Source organism: Gallus gallus, chromosome 1, assembly GCF_016699485.2.
Source record: "Gallus gallus isolate bGalGal1 chromosome 1, bGalGal1.mat.broiler.GRCg7b, whole genome shotgun sequence".
Classification (NCBI taxonomy): Eukaryota; Metazoa; Chordata; class Aves; order Galliformes; family Phasianidae; genus Gallus; species Gallus gallus.
Genome location: NC_052532.1, coordinates 85,537,861 through 85,558,321, shown reverse-complemented (window position 1 = coordinate 85,558,321; position 20,461 = coordinate 85,537,861). Strand labels below are relative to the sequence as shown.

Genomic DNA, 20,461 nt, shown 5'->3' with positions numbered 1-20,461 from the left:
TAAAGGCAAGTGTGTGTTTATGTGCAATTTTTTCTTTAGTTCATTCCTTTTTTTGATTCCTGGATAAGGAAACTGAACATTACCTACAAGTCCAGATTGTTCTCACAATGCTATGGAAGTAACTTTTACATTGAATTTTGGTCGTTATTTTGTATCTAAGAGCTGAAGCTCTTAAGAATAGGTGAAATAGAGCATGACTTCATAGAGTAACTGATAATATTAGAATAACTTATTTTAGTATTAAGGGTAAAAGACTATACATGTTCTTAAACAGAATTAGCATAAATGATCATCTTGATCATCTTAGTCATGTATAGAAGCAAATACTAAGGGAATTTCAAACAGATTTGTACGCTAAATATTTTTAACTTGCCAAATCTTGGAAATGTATTTTGCCATTCTTGACCCCTTCAATGCAACTTTAAGTTTATTGCCAGTTTTGTTGCTTTCAGAACCGTAGGACTGGTCAAACAGGCTTCCCTACAGAGAAGGCTAGCGAGGGAAATTAGGGATTCTTTTGACTTACAAGAGTGCTGACAATGTGACCCATTTCTAATGGTAGGCCTGGACATTTGATTGTTCTGCAATATAGACTTGCTGTATTATGTTCTGTACTAGTAAAGCAAGCAGAACATCCAGTTGCATTTCTGCTTTGAAGCAGGAAGCAATTAACCTTCAGTCATGAGAAGCAGCCTCTTTTGCTGAGCCAGGTAATGCGTGTAGAACTCTGTCTTTCTCTCTACCTCCATAAAAGCAATGTTTTGACTAGATCTATTGAAGAATCGCTTCTTACTTCTTGAATATTGTCTTACTTTCCATTTCTTGTTTTTCTTACCTGTCTATATATAACAGATCTTTTCCATGCAGTTGAGGCCTTTTTAAACACTGCCTATCATTCATACTCTTACAAAAGAGAAAATTATTAAGGTGTGGACATTAATCTTTCAGATGCCCTTTCACAGCACGCTTAAACAGCGTTGTAGATATCTTTATGTGATTTCAGACTGACTGGCATCATTTTCAAGGCTCAGTTTGGTTTTAATGTGAGGAGAGAGTAGAAGGTAGTGGCAGGAGATAGATTTCTGGAACTGCAGAAACAACTGTATGTTTTGGTGGGGTTTTTGTTTATTTAATTTGAAAATACAGCTATGTTCTATAAGGTAAGAGGACTGAAAGGGAAAAAAGAATTACTGGTTTTGTGAGTTTTGCCATACTGTGCCAGCATGAAGCTTTCAGATTCCTGTTGTTTCTCAGAATTGTGCATGTTTTGAATGGAATATTGCTTGGTTAAATTCATGGAGTTAAATAAGAAGGTATCTAATATAACTGTGGTTATCTGGAACAGGCCTAATATTTAAGTCTTCATTTGGGACAGTGCTACCTTAAATACAGAAGTAATTGAATTGTCCTCTGTTACTGTAGATGAAAAATGAAACAAGTTCCTGGTAAGCCTGGTAGTACCTCTGTTTACTATAGTAAACTGCTTTATAGTAAAGAAAACCATATGTTACAAAATTATTGTGCATATTCCTTGTCTCCACTCTGTCTGATCAATTGCACTGTTTCAATGCCTGGCCTGTGTTCCATTTTTCTTATGTGATTTCTGATATGACACTTAAGTGTGTTGGAGTGTTCCACTTTTGTTTGTTTTATTTCAGTGGCGATTAAGTGCCAGCAACAGAGAGACTTCTACAAAAGGAAGAAGGCAAAGGGACTGTGATAGATGCAGCTCTAATGATGAAGAATCAATTGGGTACGAAGTCACCTCAAAATGACTTATTCTGTTTGTACGTTCTGAAATGTATGACCTTTATTGAGTATGGGTATCTTTGGTCCTTAGTTAATGGGGTCATGTGAGATGGTTTTCAAGGTTTTGACCCATCTCCTGACACTCATGTTTCAGTGATTTATTGACACTGAATTATGAAACAACCATGCTTTTTTTTTTCCTTGTCTGCTTAAATACAAGGCTGCAAAATCAGAATGAAAATGCAACATTGACTAGAGAAATTACTGCATGGGATCTTGAAAGGTGTTTGTTACTCTTTGTAAATTATCATTTTAGCCCTAGATATTTTAGTTATTTAAGGTTTCCAGATTGTCCTTTCTATGTCACTCTCTGCTCTGCAGCCCACGTTCATTACGGAGACTTCATCAACTGTTAAAACAAACAAACAAAAAAAAACAGGTATAATGATAAGTAGGGAAAGGCTGTTATTAAAAACAGAACAGCAAAAAATCCCAACCAAAATTAGAGGCATCTCACCTCTGTTATGTTCAGGACACCTAAATGAATAAAGAACTGTTGGATGTGCTGCTTCTAAATGCTCTGTTGCCAAAAGCAAATGTGTTGATTTCTTTGAGATTATGGCAGATTATTTAAAACTACCTTCTGTGAAGCTATCAGCTAGATAACTGTTTACCCAAGAAAGTTTAAAACTTTATTTAAAGGTATTCAAATGAAAATGTAGGCTTATATTCACTGGCACTAGCTAGGAAGTATATTGATTTCATGATAAAATTAATTGTATTCATGGTAATGAAGCAACCGTTATTCCACGAATCATGCAAGTATAAGCAAATAATCCCCATTCTCTGCCTTATTTTCTGACTAGAATATAACTGGATCGTAAGTGATTTATTGTCAGTAGAGGCTGCTAGAAACTAAGTTTACAGGTTATGAGAATGCTTAGTGACAGCGAGTGCTTGGAACACTCATTTCAGGGGTTGAGTGACCTATGAAGCATCATCAGTTGGCCCTATCTTTATATTCAGGATACTTCAAATGTTGCAGGGAAGAACTGCGTTTAATGTAAATCTTGAATTTGTTTTTCCTATTTAATCAGAGAGGTAGATGTTAGTTTATTTTGTTACCTCAAGATGCTTCATTGTAACTTCAGCTGAAGAAGTGACTTACACTGAAGTACAAGAACTTAAAAGCTACGTTAATTGCAGTTTCCTGAGTTTTGATTGCTATGAATGGTTGATGTTTGACATCAGTGATGGAGTAAGGATGAGTGGGAGTGCTTGTCCAGGGGTTGAAGTCTCCAACAAGCAAAAAGCAGACAGCAAAAAACAGCTGAGCTTCTCTCAGGCATTCTTTTATACCTGCTAGGTTTGCAGGTGCGGTGTCCCAAGGTTGTAAACAAGCAAGTCTGCAATAACAAGTTTGTGTAATACATATACATATATATGTTATAAAACAAGACTGATTATTATCAGACTGGTTATTTCAGAGGATTGTGTTTCACAGCTTTGATTTGTTGTCGTGGCAATGACCTTGTATTGCAGGTGTTTGAGACATACCAAGCATACTACACAGAATCAGAAAGTGTTTTTCATTGATCTATTACAAAGATCCAATCTGAATTGAGGCCGTTCCCTCTAGTCCTGTCACTAGTTACATGGGAGAAGAGGCTGACCTCCACCTCACCACAGCCTCCTTTCAGGTAGTCATTGAGAGTGGTAAGGCCTCCTCTTCTCCAGACTAAGCAATCCCACTTCCCTTAGCCACTCCCTGTAAGAGTTTTGATCCAGATCCTTCACCTACTTTGCCCTTCTCTGGATGTTCTCCAGGGCCTCAATGTCTTTTTATAGTGGGGTGCCCAAAATTCATCACAGTACTTGAGCTGCAGACTCACCAGTGCTGCGTACCCTCCCTGGTCCTGCTGGCTACACTATTTCTGATATGAGCTGGGATGCCCTTGGCCTCCTTGGCCACGTGGTCATGCTGCTGGCTTGTGTTCAGCTGGCCGTCAACTAATACCTTGTAAAGATAGGTGGCAGCAGGTACAGTTGCATTTAACCAGTTTCAGATCACCCAAGAAAGGTACTGGTCACAGTCCAGTAATAAAGAAGAAATATTCACCGTTTTTTAAGGATCTGGGCTCACTGGAAGCTCTCAGAGGAGGCAATCTCCAAGTAGAGATGCTTCCCTGTTGGCTGCCAGCCCTTAAATGGGGTTAAGGAGGGGTAGACCCAGGGTCCACCCCCTTCTGGTTGCACAGGTGAATTGCTTGCACCTGTGCTCCCAGGGTTGGCCATGCTCCTTTACCAGGTGCTCAATCATTGGTTCAGACCATGATGTAACAGTTCCCATACATGCCCTCTGATACTTCTCTTCTGTGTAGTTTTCCAGCCACTCTCCTGCCCGAACCCTGTAGTGTTGCATGGGGGATGTTGTGACCAAAGTGTAGGACCTGGCACTTGGTTTTGTTGGAGCTCATATGAGTGACATCAATCTTTCCACTTCCTTCTGTGTGGCCTGCCTACAGGCACATCAATGCTTCCTTCCGACTTGGTGTAATATGCAAACTTGGTGAGGGTGTACTCAGTCCTTTCACCCACATCATCAATAAAGATATTAAACAGAACCAGCCTTTCCGTCTGCAGCCTTTCTCTCATCCACTAGATGAGTCTCCTGGTCATAAAAGGAAATGAGATCAGTCAAGCAGGACCTGCCTTTCCAGAATCTGTGTTGGTTAGGCCTGGTATCCTGGTTGTCCAGCACATGCTGTGTGATTGCACTCCATGTGCTATCTGCTCCATGACCTCTCCTGATAGTGAGAGTAAAGCATGCTAAGAATCTTCCTAATGCAAAAGTTTTTTTCCTTCTTCCTGATGAGGACACTCATTGATATTGAAAAGTAGGAAATAAGTCTTAATAACAAACTCTTAGCTCCTTATTGCTTTTCTTTTCTTTTTTTTTAAAGTATAATCTTCTTCATTCATGGGAGCTAATATTAACTATTTAAGGAGTTGCATCTCCTCTAAAGTATTGCTTGAGCATTGTTATTGACTCTCTAATTTTAGTCAGAAAGGACTAGCTGAGTGCATTAGCACAAACTCATGTTTACTCATGGCTTAGAATTCTATCCCTCCTACTGTGAGAATGGGCCGTGAGGGTTGGAAGCTGTGTTGTAAACCATGATTTTCTACATTTGAACACCTCAGCTCAGGACTCTGTGGAAAGTTATTCTCAGGTGATTTGTTTGTGATACCTGGACAGGGTTTGAGGGGAGTTTAGTTCACTAGTCCTTCTCATATGCTGGTGGCCTCTTACATGTTGCTGTGATTGTGTTAAGACAGACTGGGACTGTCACTAAATACAAATAGTCCAATTTATTAGCATCTTTGCAGAAAGGTAGTAATCATATTTATGTAACTGGTCTATTAATGTTTTTAATGTTTTGCATTCCACTTATGTTGTTTGCTGGGTTTTTTTTGTTTGTTTGTTTTTTTGAGGAAGGGGATGGCCTGGTTTGTAGGGTAACCATCACTGCCTGGAAATGGAGCTTAGAGGCATCCATTCGTCTGAGCTATATTACTCTTGTGTTGTTCAAGAGGAAAATAAAAACAAAAAATCTAGCAACAAAAGACTAAATAGAATGCTGTTTTGAAGTTCTAGTTCCTGGTCTGTTAAGTTTTCTTCAGAGGAAGGGTAGGAGCAGTACTTTCATAAGGTGTGATTCTTTCAACTTGGTATTTTAAACATTAATTGTAGTATATATCACAGCCGAATCAAGTACTACCCTGAGACAGTCATTTACATACTGTTTCCCCCTTGCCCTGATGTAAACATCCAAGTGGTTGTAACGTCCAGGACCAGCAAAGCAACGTTCACTTTTGCTGTTAAAACATTGACTTGTAATGAAGTGATGACATGTCAAGGCCTTGAAGTAGGAGGATGAGGACAACACGCAGAAGTTTTCTTCTTTGAATAATGTAGTTGTTGAATGTGGCAATGAATTTTCCATTAATTATTGATATTTGATTTATTCTTTGAGGCTCTTTAAGGGCCAAGGACCATGTGGGCTGTGTACATACTGCAGAAGCTCAGATGGATGAATACACAGCAAGGTTGTCAAAGTGGCTTTGTTCTGTAAACTCAGCTATTACAGGATTTGAAAGGCGACCTTCGTATGGCATGTGGCATGCCACTGTTAAAATACTTACTGTACAAAAATTGGGCTTATGACTAGAAGAATGTAGGCATTGAAGATAATTGTCTAGACAATTGCCATTAGTTTACTCAAAAAAGAAGTCAGTAACTTCCAGATCTGATTTTGATCTCTCTCTAATACAAATCTGAACAAACTAGAACCAGTGGTATATACGAATTATATACATACACAGTCATTGAGATAGGAGCTGATTCTAGGAACTTCAATTCCATCGTGCAGTAGAGGTCAGACATTTTCTGTCAGTTGATACAAATAATTAATAGCTTTTGATCCTGTGCTTTGTAAGGTAGAATAATGCTGTGGGGCTTTTTTCTTTGCCTGCGAAATGACTTAGGACTTAAGAGAAGTAACTAGCAGCATTTTTCATATTGTCTTTTTCTTTTTCATTATCTTTTTAATGTATTTTTTTCTCTTTTGTTGAAGTAGACGAGGGGTTAGAGCAGGTGTTTGCATTAGAAACAAAAATATGCCACTTTGGTTTTCCTTCACAAGATGCCTCCAGTCTTATGTTGCACACGTTCCTTTCTGTGTCTGCCAGTGAGACTTGGCTTTGGTGCATATTTTGCTTGCCTTTTTTCTGCTTCGCATCATTTTTTCTTTTGCAATTTCTTTTGCATGGTTTGCTTGCATTATTCTGTGGACAGCTTAGCAGGTAAATTATGAATCTGTGAATTCTGTGAAAGAATTCTTGTATACAGAGATGCAAGCTGGCTTAAGTGCAGATGTTTTTCTTTAATCTGTTTTATGCTCAATCTTAATGACATGATTTTTCAATAAACATAACCAGGTGCTATTTCCCCTTTAGAAAGGAAAGCCATTGAAAGTGTTAAGTACTGTACAACTCTGAAGATAAGTCACAGCCTGTCTGTAGTCAAAAACAGGTGCTATATAAGAAGTGATGCTTTAATCTGACAGTCTTTTTTATAAAGATCCTTTATATATATTATCCTTAAATAATAATTTAAAAATGCTTTTTATTTTTTACATTGGGAAAATGATTTCAGAGTCAGGTGTTCAGATTGCTGAGGCCTTGCTGACTGTTTCTGTGTTGTATTTGAAGGAAAGATGCTGTATAGGTAATTCAGGGTTTTATTTGTAGTTTCAAGTCCTCTTCGAGGAACAGAGGAACTATCTGGCTTAGTTTTCCATTGCTTATCCTCTTCTGGGACACCAGAATTATTTTCTCCGATTTCTTAAACGTATATATTTCTCATTCCCTTATAGTCATTATTTTTAGTATACCTTACAGTTGTGGAAAAAAAAAAAAGTCACGTATAGGTCTGGTCACTGTATGTACCCCTGCAAACCAGGGTTAACATAGCAGCTCTGAGCATCTGAGAAGCCCATAAAAAAGCTGTAACTTCTGATTTGAAATAGATTTCCATAGGAAATGTCTCCTGCTTCCTATGCTGAAGACTACCTCACAGGTTTGGTTTGGTAGGCTGCTATGGTTGGGCTCTATCCTGTTAGACATTGATGTTATTAAACTTCCCATAGTCTGGGGAAACTACAGCATTTCACCCTTCTAGAGATAACTGAGTATCGGTTATATTGTTTGCTCCTTGGAAATAGAAGAGTGGAACCAGCCATGCGTCTTGGTTTGCTTAACTTCCACAGGACCTATATCTACTTCGCAAGTTTGTCAGTAGGATAAGCATGTCTGTAAAGAAAATGTTGAGCCTCACAGTATAAAACAAATCTTTTTTAGATCTGCAATACTTGAAGCAGGTGCTCAGGGTTCTGCAGAGGGTTCTTAAAAAGAACAATTCTTTCAGCCTTGTTACTCAGAGTATATACAAGTGCAGGTAAAATAGCAGATGCCTACCTGCTTTTTCCTGACTCTGCCTAAAACATCCAGGAGCACTCTTGTGGTTTGGATCAGTCTTTTGATGAGTTCAGAGACTACATACATATGACTTCTCTTTGCCATCAGAGAGCTTATCTCTTGCTTCAGAAACCCTGGATTGTTTTTTCCATGGTAGTTAGGAGCCATACTGTACAAAATGAAACACTTCTCTGTTCAGATTTTTAGTATCTGAGTGCTTTAACTTTTTTTTAGCATGTCAGGTTCAGTCATTAATATTTGAGGCAAGTTAAAGTTTAATAGCAAGTAAAATACTGGTGTGTTACCAACATTTTTTCATCAGAAATCTGAAACGTAGCATCATAAGATCTACTGTGAATAAACTTACTTATATCTCAGCCAAAGTCACAATACTTTTTGACCATTTAGCTTTCCCTTGGGAAAATTCTAAGGGAAGCCTAGAGAGTGGAGGAAGCTGCCTTCATTTGAGCTAAAAATTACTTAGCTTTGAATTGGAACTATTTAAGTTCAGTGTCCGTTGTGTAGGACAGTTGTCTCCAAAGTGGAGTGCATGCCCCACAGGGGATATACAAGACAATCCATTGGTGTGCAGGAAGGTAGTAGTGTTTGTATCATTAATAAATAAAAAAAGAAAAAGGTTTTCTTTTGTTTATTCCATTTTATAATTCCTATTATTTATGTGTTAGTACAGAAGTACATCTATGTAATTCACAGTTAAATAAACATTGTGGTTTCTGTATGCTCAAAATACTCTTACTGATGGTGTATGTGATTAAAAACATTATACTACTCGTTCAGGAGGTCCATTGGAAGAGCTCTTGATGTCAGCAGCTCATTGTGTGCTTGCATTATGGCATTCAGCAATGCAGAGATCTGAATAAAATCGATCAGTATTTGTAGTTTGTATACAGGTTTTCTAGGCTGTGCATAGGAAGCTTATTGACTTTTTTGTTCACTGAGAGGTTGTGTGTTATGTTAATGTGGCAAGAAACAAGGGAAAAGAAATCTCAACGTGCAGCAACTCATGCAAGAGTGGAAGAGAAGGATTTTGTGGAACACTTCCCTGTTCACATTTCATCAGTGTAGCAGTTCCATAGATATAGATAAATATCTATATCTATATCATAGATATCTATCTATATATTTAATGTTCAAACATACCTGTTCTTCTGTAATTTTCTTGCCAGTTGATCTGTTTACCACTTGGTACAATATAACTGTGCTGCTGATGAGAATGCAGCTCATCACTGGCACAACAGTTAACCCACTGAGGCATAGCAGCCTTTTGCTGAAGAAATATTGCTGTCACGTGTAAGAGCTATGTGAACAGTAAAATACTTCCTATAGCTGTGAAAGAAGGTTAGCAATTTAGAATAGGCAAGAAATTGCAAGAGAAGGGAGTTCTTACCTTGGTAGTCTTTTATAACCAACATATGGGCCTGAGCTTGTATGTGTGCTCTTATAAACGGCTCTGATAAACAAGTCCAATTCTCACTGGTTTGAAATTGTAGTCAGCAATCTAGGATAAATGCTGATAAATCATCTATGGTATATAATGTTTGTCAGCTTAAAGAAAGCTGTTCAAGTTACTGGCCTTGATACAGATTTAATTCTTGTTTAAAGAACCTTAACAGGGAATTTTTGTTAACTTAGCAGTTCATAATTGTATGTTATTTCTGTAGTGAAATGGAAGAAGCATCATCAGTTGAAGCTTCAAAACTGTGAATTATATCTTATTTGATTTTATTTTACAGCAATATTGTATTCTGAATTTTGATATGGAAACCAATAGTATTTGTGGTTCTAAAACAAGATGCCACAGTGAGTGGTTAATGTCGTACCCTGAAAATACTCAACTGTATACTTTGAGAACAGTTTATAAGGCCATGATGACACCACTTCTGACATTTTGCAATAAGAAATAGGCACTGAAATTTCCTTGTCCCTGCACAGAAGGTTTACCACTTCAGAATCACATATGGATCTATCAGTCATTGATACTAGCTAGAAGAAGAAACCCTGAAAGGATGTGCTGATAAGAGATGCAGTTGTGATTCCTTTCCTGCAGAGAGAATTACTTTGTAAATTGCTGAGAAAATGGCGTCAATACTATTGAAGGTATAAGATATGATGCAGAGATAGGAAACTCATGGAAAAGCTTTTTTTTTTTTTGCATTCGTGTGACTTAACAAGCTCTCAACACCCTATTATTCATTTATTATTATATTGCATGGCAGGCAACCCAAAGTTATCTTGACGAATGTCCTGAGGACGAAAATAGGAAGAAAATACACACAAGCACAACCAAAAACTGATGCTAATTTTTCTGATGCTGGCAAGCTGCAGTCAAATCAACCACCCTCATCATCTGTTGCCAGCCTAAAGATATGGCAAATTTTAAACCCTGCTCTCCACAGCCCTTTTCTGTCTAAAAGGTATGTTGTCTTTGCCTTATGTCACTAAACAAAATCATTTTCCTTGCAGTTGTTTCTCATGAGAAAATATTCTATGTTGTATCACAGTGTCTTGTTCATTTTTATTCTCATTCTTACATCATCTGACTTAATTGAATTCCATTGCATCTACTTCCTTTTGATAATCTTTGAGAGAGCTGGTGCCAGGTGCACCGTAATGAGATTTCTGATCTGATGGCTTGTTGGTGATCCTGTACTGGCAAGATCAATTCATTCTGTTTCAGTCATTAGACTCTCAAAAAATAGTTTTTTTTTACTTATTGTGAAAAGAACACACTTGCATTTAACGACCCTCTTTATCAGGCAAGGCTGCAAATGTATTATCACTGTTTCAGACTACTCATGAAAATCTGAAAACAGGCATAAAGGTCAGAAGAGAGCCATATCAAGTCTAGTATCTTTTTTTTTTTTTTCCTTAGACAGTGGTCAGTTGCAGATATCTAGGAAAACGTATGGCTGAAGTTAATGTCTTTTCCACTGAAGTTTCTCTCTGAGCTTCTGATGATAAACAGTTTAGGGACTTCATTTACTGGAGTTTGCATCCAGACTGTGATATTCTTTTGCATCAGGCTTCTATTGTATCAATGCATATATAATCATTGCATATATATAAATCATTGCATGTCACCTTTAGGCCTCTGCAACAGCTTGTCCTTAATATAGCCTCCTGATTAAAATTAGGTTTACTTCTCAGTGAAGGAAGAGATCTGGGCACTCCCCTCCATGGAGTCTATACTGGAGTGTGCTTTGTGAAGACAACAGGAGAATTACTCAGTAGATTCCCAAAGGACAACGTTGTTTGTCACGGCAAAAATACCATGACAATGCATCGTAATCCTAAATAACTTGGAATGGAATTGGTAGAATTTAAATCCCAGTTTGACAAAGAAAAGGGGAATAAGCCAAAGGCTATAGAACAAGCCAGCTTTAGTTGCATTATGTGAAATAAGTTGTGCTGCTGCTCTATGTTTGTGGTCGAGTGGACAGTTGCATATTCATATTTTTAATTGGCTTATTTTTGTGGATGTCTCATCTAACACTTAATGATTTTTTTCTGAGCCTAGCTTTTGCTATGTTGTACAATGTCACCTGGAAGTTGAGGAAGGGAAAAAATCTAATGCTAACTTCTTGTGCATGTGCTGCTTTTTACCTACTGACTAAGTGCTTGGGAGAATTCAGTCTGTTTTACTGGAGGCTTCTTGTTCACAGGAAAATCAAGATTGCTTGCTCCAGAATTGAGAGGAATGTATACAGCTATTGCATGAAAGCTACTTAGAGATAGACACGAGTTATTAAACTTTATTTTACTTTAATGATGTATGAGGGGCAATGTAGTGTGAATTAATTGTATCTGGTTAAGTTAAAATTATCTCACTGGCCTTTCACTGTATGGATTCTTACCCGTATGTTTTGTGTTTATCTGCTTACCCTGGATTTTAAGTTCCATAATGGGATTTTATGTCTCTAACTGACGTAAGATTGAGAGAAGAGTGATGATGTTTGCTGATTTTGGGGATCATCCAGCCTCTAAGATGCATGAATTTAATGTGAAACTTCTTTTGCTAGATCTCAGTGCGGTGTTTATGATTTCCTGTTATATATATATATGGCAGGCAACCTCAAGTTATCTTGACGAATGTACTGAGGACGAGAATTGGAAGGAAATACGTGGACAGTCACATATTAATTGATTCTAATTTATCTGATGCTGAGAAATTACAATTGGGTCAACTAGCTTCATCATCTGTTGCCAGCGCACAAACATGTCAAATATTAAGTTCTCCTCATGAAAGTTCTTTTCTGTCTGAAAGGTATGTTACTCCATACTGATTTTTCAGTCATCCTGAAATGATACAGCTTCACAATGAAGAATTGCTCTGAAACAATTTTTATGATATCCCTGCCTTGAAGCATTTCAGTGTTCTTGAATGAAAACTAACATCTCCAACAAACCATTTTAACATTGCATTTATTCTGATTTGTGCTGTACCTGATATTAATGGGCTAGTTTTCTCTCGTAGAAGGAATTTCCATTTTCAATAGATCAATGTTGTCGATTTGTGAGGGTTGCCATGTAATTCAAACATATTTTGCTCTTGCTTTGCTGCTGCTCTTAATACGTTCTTGTACAATTTCAATTAACTTTGCAAAGTTTTGGCAAATTCCTCTTTGTTCATTTCTTTTCTCATTAATCCACCAGAGGTCGCAATCTCATCAACAGGCTGGCACAGTTTAAGGACTGTATGTGTGTGTATCTTGTTGCTTAGCATATGCTTTTTTTTCTTTCTGATGTTTACGTTGGCTATCATAGCAAAGTTGGATGTGCTATATTAGCAGATAGTTGAATTATACAATGTTTGTTTCAGTCCAGGATGACATTTGAACTTGGAGTAAGCTCTTGCCTTTTATGACCTTCTCTTTCTTTATAGCCTTTGCTCAGTAGCAAAGTATTCACAGAAACAAATAGCAAGAAATTTATGGGAAAAAAAATAGAATGAGAAAGGAAAAGAAGAACACCTGGTGACTGCAGGAATGATCAGCAGTTTCCAGCTTTAAGAAATCTTAGACATTCTTGAGAAAATTAAGTCTTACTCCTCATTCTGATATATGAACTTGTTAGAGAACCTGAATTAGTAGGAATTGCTTTCTCTTTGACTATTGGGATCTCTGTTCCTATTTAATCTGACAACGTTGCAATTTAAATAAGAGATTTAGAGGAGTTCATTAAACTCTCTGTTAAGTGTCTCTCCAGAAGTATTACATTTGTTGCTAAGACATCTTTTCATAAGGACAGACTGGGTGTTGATGAGTTTGGAATTTTCTGTTATATAATATTTAAAAATCTATAATTTTTAGAATTCTGTTTTTCTTCTTGGTACTGTTTTGGATGAGAGGAGTTAGTGCAGTTGTAGAGAGAAGGCCTAAACTTGTAAATATAATTCTCCAAATCTGAGGAAGCATCTTGCATAGTTTTTCATGCTCATAGTTGAAGGCTGGCTGTTCAGTTTTATCCTAAGTACAAGAATGGCTTTGAACTCTTCAGAACTGAAATAGCTGATAACTGTTCTGCTCTACGTAACTCTGTGAAGAGAACAATACCCAATGACAGAAATGCATTCGAGATATCTAAAAAGTCAAAACTTTACTGGTATAAGTATGGAACTAGATCTATATTTGTATAGATTAAATAAAATCTGTATTTTTAGTTAACATCTTTTTGACTAAAAACAGTCTGAATCAGTTTTTTTTTAGTAGATAATTTACTCATCTTACTTTAGATTTGGTGTGGAAGAATTAATTTTCTATCCCACTAACGTGTGAAGTGAAAAACTTGCCACTAGAAAGCAGGAACGTTAGGAGGATTTTGCACCTCTCCCTCCTTCCCACCCTCCCAGTGACCTCAGGGTATTAGTCCAAGTTTTAATAGCTACCACGTGGGAAATGGAGAATTTATGATTATTTCCAACAAAGACATAGTTTGATCCTGGTCACCTTTCAGTAGTTAATGTTTGTGTTTAGAATACACTTGGCATTGATTCTATAGAGGTCTTTCCTCTCAGAGCGGATTAGAAGCTCCCCCCTTATGAATATACATACGTGGCCATATTGACATTCTCCGGTGCTATCAAAATAACTAGAATATGGGTTCATCCTTACTGAAAATTGTTCCTTTGTTGTACTACGGAAATCACAGATAAAGTCAGAATTGTATGTTATCAAAACAGGGTGGTAATAAGTTAACCTTTTTCTGTCAGCTAGAATTTGATGTGAGTTCCCTGTTTCCTTTCTTGCTTTTGATGTTAAAGAATTAGTGGATTTTGCATTGCTTTTTCACTGCAACTACTGTGAAATGCATTTGTTTAAGTCATGGTCAGTATAATGAATTTAAGGTGGGCGTTAAATATAAAGGAACTTAGGGTAATTGATAGATTTATTTCTCATGGATCTTGAGAACAACTCAAGTATTGTCATTCAAAGCAGTCAGATTAAATAGTAGTTCTACATACAAACATATACATTGAGAGCTACGTTGGTTCCCAAGTAAGTTTTCTGCAGTAAGGCTATATAGCTATTCCATAACTAGAGCTGCCTCACCTCTGGAAGACTTTGTCTTCTTCAATATACAGAGCGAATAATTTTGCTTCTGTGCGTTTACACTTTTTGTGCATATGGACACATTTGTGGTTCATCATGAATGGAAAGAGAATTAGTAATTTCTTCATGGTGCTTATGTAGTGTTCAGCACTGTAATATCAGAGCAGCGTGGACACCTTTATGTATCTTGACAGCATTCCCAAAGAGCTATGATACTGCAGTTTACAGATAGGCACCTGTTCAGAAACGATTTTGACTGTCTAGTTAAAGATGTCGAGAGTATTTTTTTTTCCTGTTTCATGATGTTCTTGTCTGAACTCAGCTGTTTGTGATTTCAGTCATTAGGATCATCAGTTAGCTTGCTGCAAATTGGACTGCAAAATTCCAAGTTCAACACATTATAAAATTATTAACCCCAAATCATTTTGTACTAAAGGAAATGACAAAAGGAGGAATGGAATGAGTTTTCCAGAGCAGCATTAAACTGCTTTACCTATGAAATCTTAAATTATTTTCTTACCTTCCAATACTCACAGCAAATAAAGGAGAGGTCACAAAGGTTAGTTTGCTATTAAATTCTCAGAAGAGAAGTCTTGTATACTGAATGTAATTAAGTTTCTCTAAGAAGATATCACATATTATAAACATATAATTAAATATGGCATCATAGTGCATACGCTAGAAACCAAAGTATGGCTATGTAGACTTTTTAAATCTGTGGCTATCCTCCAGGGAAGTTGAAGGTATATTTGCAAAGTCCGGACTCAAATGTAGGGACGCTGTACTGTTCAGGTATGAGCGCATCCTGAGTAAATTCTCCAATTTATTAAAAAACAAACACACAACCAAGAGCGAAAACACCAACTGATCACTTTCTTGGATGTTTTTCTTTTTAGAAGGAGATTACAAACTCACACGAACTCCTGTAGGTTTTCTAGTTTTCCATACTGTAGACCCTGTCTCTTTCTTTTCCATTTCTTTCTCATTTACATCTTTTCATCTCTTCTTACTCCCTTTCAACATTACTGTTTCAGGCTCTTTTGAGGAGGAATTTCTATTTCAAGTCTCTTCTCGTTACAGGAACTTATCCAGTGGACTCTATTATCAGTTCTAAATCTAAATAAAAAATATACTACTTTGCCTCATTCCTACTGCATTCATGACAAAGGCAAGGATACAATCAGCTGTCTTGTTCTCTTTTAAAAATTTGTTTTATGTTCTCATGGCAGTCATGCTTTGCTGCAAAATAATATTTCAGTGTCTGATATTAAGCATGTCAGATCTTCATTCCTTGCATCCATTTCATCAATAATGTCAGGGTATCTTAGTATTTTCACAATGGGAACTGGATTATTTTACCTTTCATTTGCCAAGCTCCACGTGCTTATAAAAGGTAAAAGTTTGTCTTAACTAACTTGTTTCTGCTGAGATGTTTTTTCAGTTTTCTTTCAAAATTAAAGATAAATTTTCATTAATGTTCTTCACAGGTCAGAGCATTGCTTGACAAAGTCAGATGTCAATCTTTCTAAGGAATCAGAAAGAGGTAACGTTGTCTTGACTTTTAGAAGAAGAAAGCTGGAGAAGAAAGGTTTGTAGTGAGCAATAATCTAGCATTTTTGGGGGTCTTTATTTAGTCTAGTATTATGAGGTGAGCAGAGGAATAAACTAATTGGTTTTTGCATGATGTATGTTTCCTCAAAGTTTTTAGATGTTAAAATATATCAAGTAACTATGTTTTTCAATAAGAATTAAGCAATGATGAATCACATGAGTGAACAAAAGGAAACTGAGAGAAACCTAACTACACCATTAAATCATGATTTTATATATATAAAAAAACCTTTTATACTCAAGAATTGAATATATTAATACTCAAATTGTGATCCCCACTGAAATTTGTTAAATATTTGTTTTTTCTTATTGAAAATAATGAGTTCTCTGCTGATCCTCTAGGGCGAGTATACAATCTTTTGAACACCGTTTAGTAGGTTTTGCTGATTCGAGCAAGAATTGCGGAATGTTGCATCCAGCAGAAATGAAAAGAAAATCTGTAGAATGTAGAGTGCTAATCCATATGTGCGAATTCTAAATTTGGTTACATCCTCATCAATTCTTGTGGTAACAGTCTTTACTATATTATGCTAGGGAATATATTCCGGCAACCACACACAATTGTGAAAGAGAAGAACTATCTCTTGAGAAAGGTGTCTACTTCCATGCATTTTATATAAAACATAACCAATATGAAGAAATACAGAAGTTTTTAAGGATAACCCCTTAAATTACTTATTTTCTGACACAGAAAACAAGAGCTCTGATGAACTCGATAAGAAGAGAAAAAACATGAACAGTACCTCTTCTAGTTGGAAGGGATCAAGCTCTTTGGATTCTGAGAAAAGGAAAAGAAGATTTAGTGGTCATATTTCTGATGATTGTAAAGAACGCATTCCAGAAAAATCGCTTCTACGGTCTGTAAGTTGCATTTAATTTTAATGTTCGTGTTTGTGTGCACGTGTTCCCACATTAAATGCACGAGTGCTTCTGTAGCTGCAGTAGCAATGTCCAAAATATGAGAGTTGTACTAAATAAGCAGGGTATGTAGCAATATTGTTACATTTTTGAGGGAAAAGAGTTTAGTGATGCATCAAGAAGAGAGAATGTAGGTTCTTCTGTTCACAATATTGGAATATGCTTCTTGTAGCAGAAAGGTCACAAAGGATGAAACATGAGATTTCCTTCAGACCAGAACATGGAGGAAAACAAAATTGGAAATAAGAATCTAGATACTTAAGTTTCTTTCATGGATGGTATAGAACTGATTAGGAAACTTTGGTACAAGACTTCGGAAGTTTGGAGTTATTGAAATTCTGTATTCAAGATTCCTTCCTCCTCCTCTGTCTATCATACCCTTCCCTAAAGTTTTATTCTTTTCAGTCAATAAGATTTGGAGAAAAAAAAAAATAAAGGAAAAAAAGGAAAGGCTGACTGAATCAGTCAAATAAATGTTATGGTTTCTATTTAAGTTTTTGAGTATGATACAGATCTGTGACTTTCTGCTTAAAAACTCACAGAAGTAGGTAGTTGACCAAACTACACATTTGCAAAGTAACAAATGTTGCTGTTGCTTAGTCTTTCATTGTCAAATACTGGGAGAGCTACTAAAAATTAGAAATAGTTTCTTGTTCAATTTGAACAGGTTGTCTCCCCTGTCTATTTGTAGTAAGAAATACAGGGAGAAAGAAAATACACTGTCGTCAGCGCTAAGGCAGTCTCCTTAAGCTATGATTATGTATTTTATCTAGAATGTAGCAAAGTCTCAATTATTACTAATCTGAACCATCATAGAAAGATTAAGGAATAATCTTTCTATGATAATAAATAAATACCCTTTGATTCCTGTTTTCTAGAAAGAGCAAAGATTAAGTTCAACTCGCTCTTCTGGCTGCAGAACTCCTTGTGAGGATGAGCAAGATCACAGATCTGATCTGGTACAGGATTCTGTTGCTCAGACATTGGAGAGAGATTGTAAAGACACTCCTACCAACAACCAATTAAGACCTGCTCACAGCTGTTCAGAGGAAGCTGGCTCTGACTCTGCTCCCAGTGATTTGTCAGAAAAACAGCTTATTGCCGTTTCACCTCAAGTTAGTACCATCAGGAAGGTAAAGACGGACACGTCACAGTACCTGAACAAGTTGAGGAACAGAAACTGCAGGAGCAATCGGCCACTCGTTTCAGCTGATCCAAGTATGTACTGTATCTGTGTTGCTAGCATTTATTATTGGCATGCTTAGGAACTCGTTCATGACTGACTAGTTGGAAAAAAAAAATATATAGAAATATCTATATTTTATATAGATATATATTTATTCACAAATATATAGAAATATATATTTATATATATAATATAGAGAGAATATATTGTAATATATATATTTCTATATAGTATGTATATTATGTATATACGATATATTTCTATATATTTAGAAATATATATATTTATATATTTATATATTTTTAAACTAGTCAGTCATGGTTGTGAAAATATATATATTATTGTGTATATATTTATTATATGTACTTTATATATATACTTATACAACACATACCGTGTTGTTCGTAATGCACTATGCAGATCAGAGAACAGTGCCCAGTTCAGTCTAGCGGAGTGCAGAGCATTTTGTATTTGATAAACAGCTGAGAGCATGATTTTCAAATTCCAGTCTGTATTCTGCAGCTGGCTTTGAACATATAGAAAATCAATCTTGGACATTTTAATGATCTTTGAATTGAATTGAATAAAATACTTTGTTGTTGAAGCAGGTATTTTGTTGCTTCTCTCTTTTGAGAGTCAAGCAGTTTTGAAGAGGGGGTATAAAGTGATAGTAAAGATAAACTACTTCTTGCAGACAGCTTCATAGACACAGCCATTAGCTGACTGGGATAACATACTTCAGTATTATATACTGGAAGAGAAAGAGCTTTTTGTTCATCTGAAATCTGCAATGAAATATTCTCAAGTCTGAATCCTGTAGTATATGTATATATATATATATATTTTATTCTTTAGTTGTCCTCTCCAGTGATGATGAAGACAGATCTTCTGAACCAAAGGAGGAAGAAGGACTTTCTGAACCAAAATGCATGGAACAACTGCAAGATAATATTACTGATGTTCAAGAAATAGAACAACAGTCTGATGTCCGTTTCTCTGAAAAGCTAATGGAAGACAATGTGGAAAGTCACACAGAGCAGGTAGTGCAGTTTTTCAGCTATATATTGTTATGTCAGACTATTCATTTATTTATTCACAGTTTATTTCTTCTTGTATGTTGTGGGACAACTGTGAAATGATTAGAGCAGATATGACTAGTCACAACCAAACAGTAGCTGTTGTACTTTATTTTGTAGTAGTTTCTTTTGTTTTCTGGTCCTCTGTTCTAACTTTTGTTGCATGGAGAAATTAAAACAACTCTCTGGACAGCAGAAAGAAGTTCCATTTCCTATGTGACTAGCAGTGGATTTTGAATCTAAACAGAACAACGACAGTCGTTGCCCCATTTTGGACTTGATGAGTCTTGTTTTGCTTTGTTTGACCTGGATTTGGTGTATCTTTGTAATCCCAAAACAGGCCAGGAGAGTCGTCATTGCTTTGTCTCACAAATGCATTGTTACTGTAATAGGCATTGAATTGGATCTGTACCTTTGATATCAAAAGAGGAGTATTTTCTGTTGCTCCATTGTTTGAGTTTTTGCTTGGGTATAGATGGCAAAGAGTCCAGGTTATGTCTTGGCACTGGGAGATCAGAGTAAGAATTTGTAAGGCTACGGAATGGAATGGAAATAACTCATTTAAAGAAGCTCATATACCACCCCATTTTTTTTCCTCAGCTTTTAACCAAGTCAGATGACGACAAATGTCCTACCAACTTGCCTTCTGGAAACATACACAGTGAACAGATGAAGCCAGGGTTAGATTTTGAATTTGATAGCATATACATTGGGATATTTAAATGGTCTTCAACAGGTCCTGTTAGGGTAAGTTTGTCTATTATGGTTACATTTGAGAATATATAAAAAACAAAATTCCGTTTAAATAAAGATGGTGGAATTTAGGTGGATGCACCTTTTGATTATCATTACATCAAATTGCTTTAGCTAAAAGATATTTGTATGTTTGGATTGCTGTCAGTAGAAAAGTTAACTGCAATTTTGTGTAGCTCTAGTTTTCAGAGGTAAAGATTCTGATAAATGCTGTGTTGGGACAGAAATCATTCTGGGGCAGTTTTTTATGATTTGTAACAGCAAATAATGGCTGTGGTAGAGTAGATGTCAATTGGAAATGAAATTAATTTTCTTAAAAATAATAGAGATATTAGAATAAGATAATCATAGTTCACATGTATAATATGCATTAATCTTGCCATTTAAACAGAAAATAATTTGTTTTGTAGCTTCAAAGAGCCATAGAATGATACTAAAAGTATTAATTGCATAGACAAACGTGCTGCTCAACAAAGTGTAGAAATGTAAGTGAAGGTGTACTTTAATTGCAGTACCAACTGTGGGAATTTATATAGGTCTCTGAACAGGTTATTGTATGT

At 36.2% G+C, this 20,461-nt stretch overlaps 1 protein-coding gene across 25 annotated transcripts in view; it reads left to right on the top strand.

Annotated features, from left to right (window-relative positions):
* SENP7 (SUMO1/sentrin specific peptidase 7) overlaps window positions 1-20,461 on the top strand; it is a 40,318-nt gene that overhangs the window by 3,966 nt on the left and 15,891 nt on the right. For 8 of the 25 annotated variants that reach the window (XM_004938267.5, XM_015297104.4, XM_004938266.4 and 5 more), the window contains 8 exons: window positions 1,659-1,753; window positions 10,026-10,223; window positions 11,876-12,073; window positions 15,845-15,945; window positions 16,660-16,829; window positions 17,765-18,104; window positions 18,928-19,112; window positions 19,749-19,895. In XM_004938267.5, coding sequence (XP_004938324.2) covers window positions 1,659-1,753; window positions 10,026-10,223; window positions 11,876-12,073; window positions 15,845-15,945; window positions 16,660-16,829; window positions 17,765-18,104; window positions 18,928-19,112; window positions 19,749-19,895 — 1,434 coding nt within the window. The remainder of the gene's footprint in view (window positions 1-1,658; window positions 1,754-10,025; window positions 10,224-11,875; window positions 12,074-15,844; window positions 15,946-16,659; window positions 16,830-17,764; window positions 18,105-18,927; window positions 19,113-19,748; window positions 19,896-20,461) is intronic. The other 17 variants (XM_040705150.2, XM_040705135.2, XM_025144084.3 and 14 more) reach the window with 7 other exon arrangements.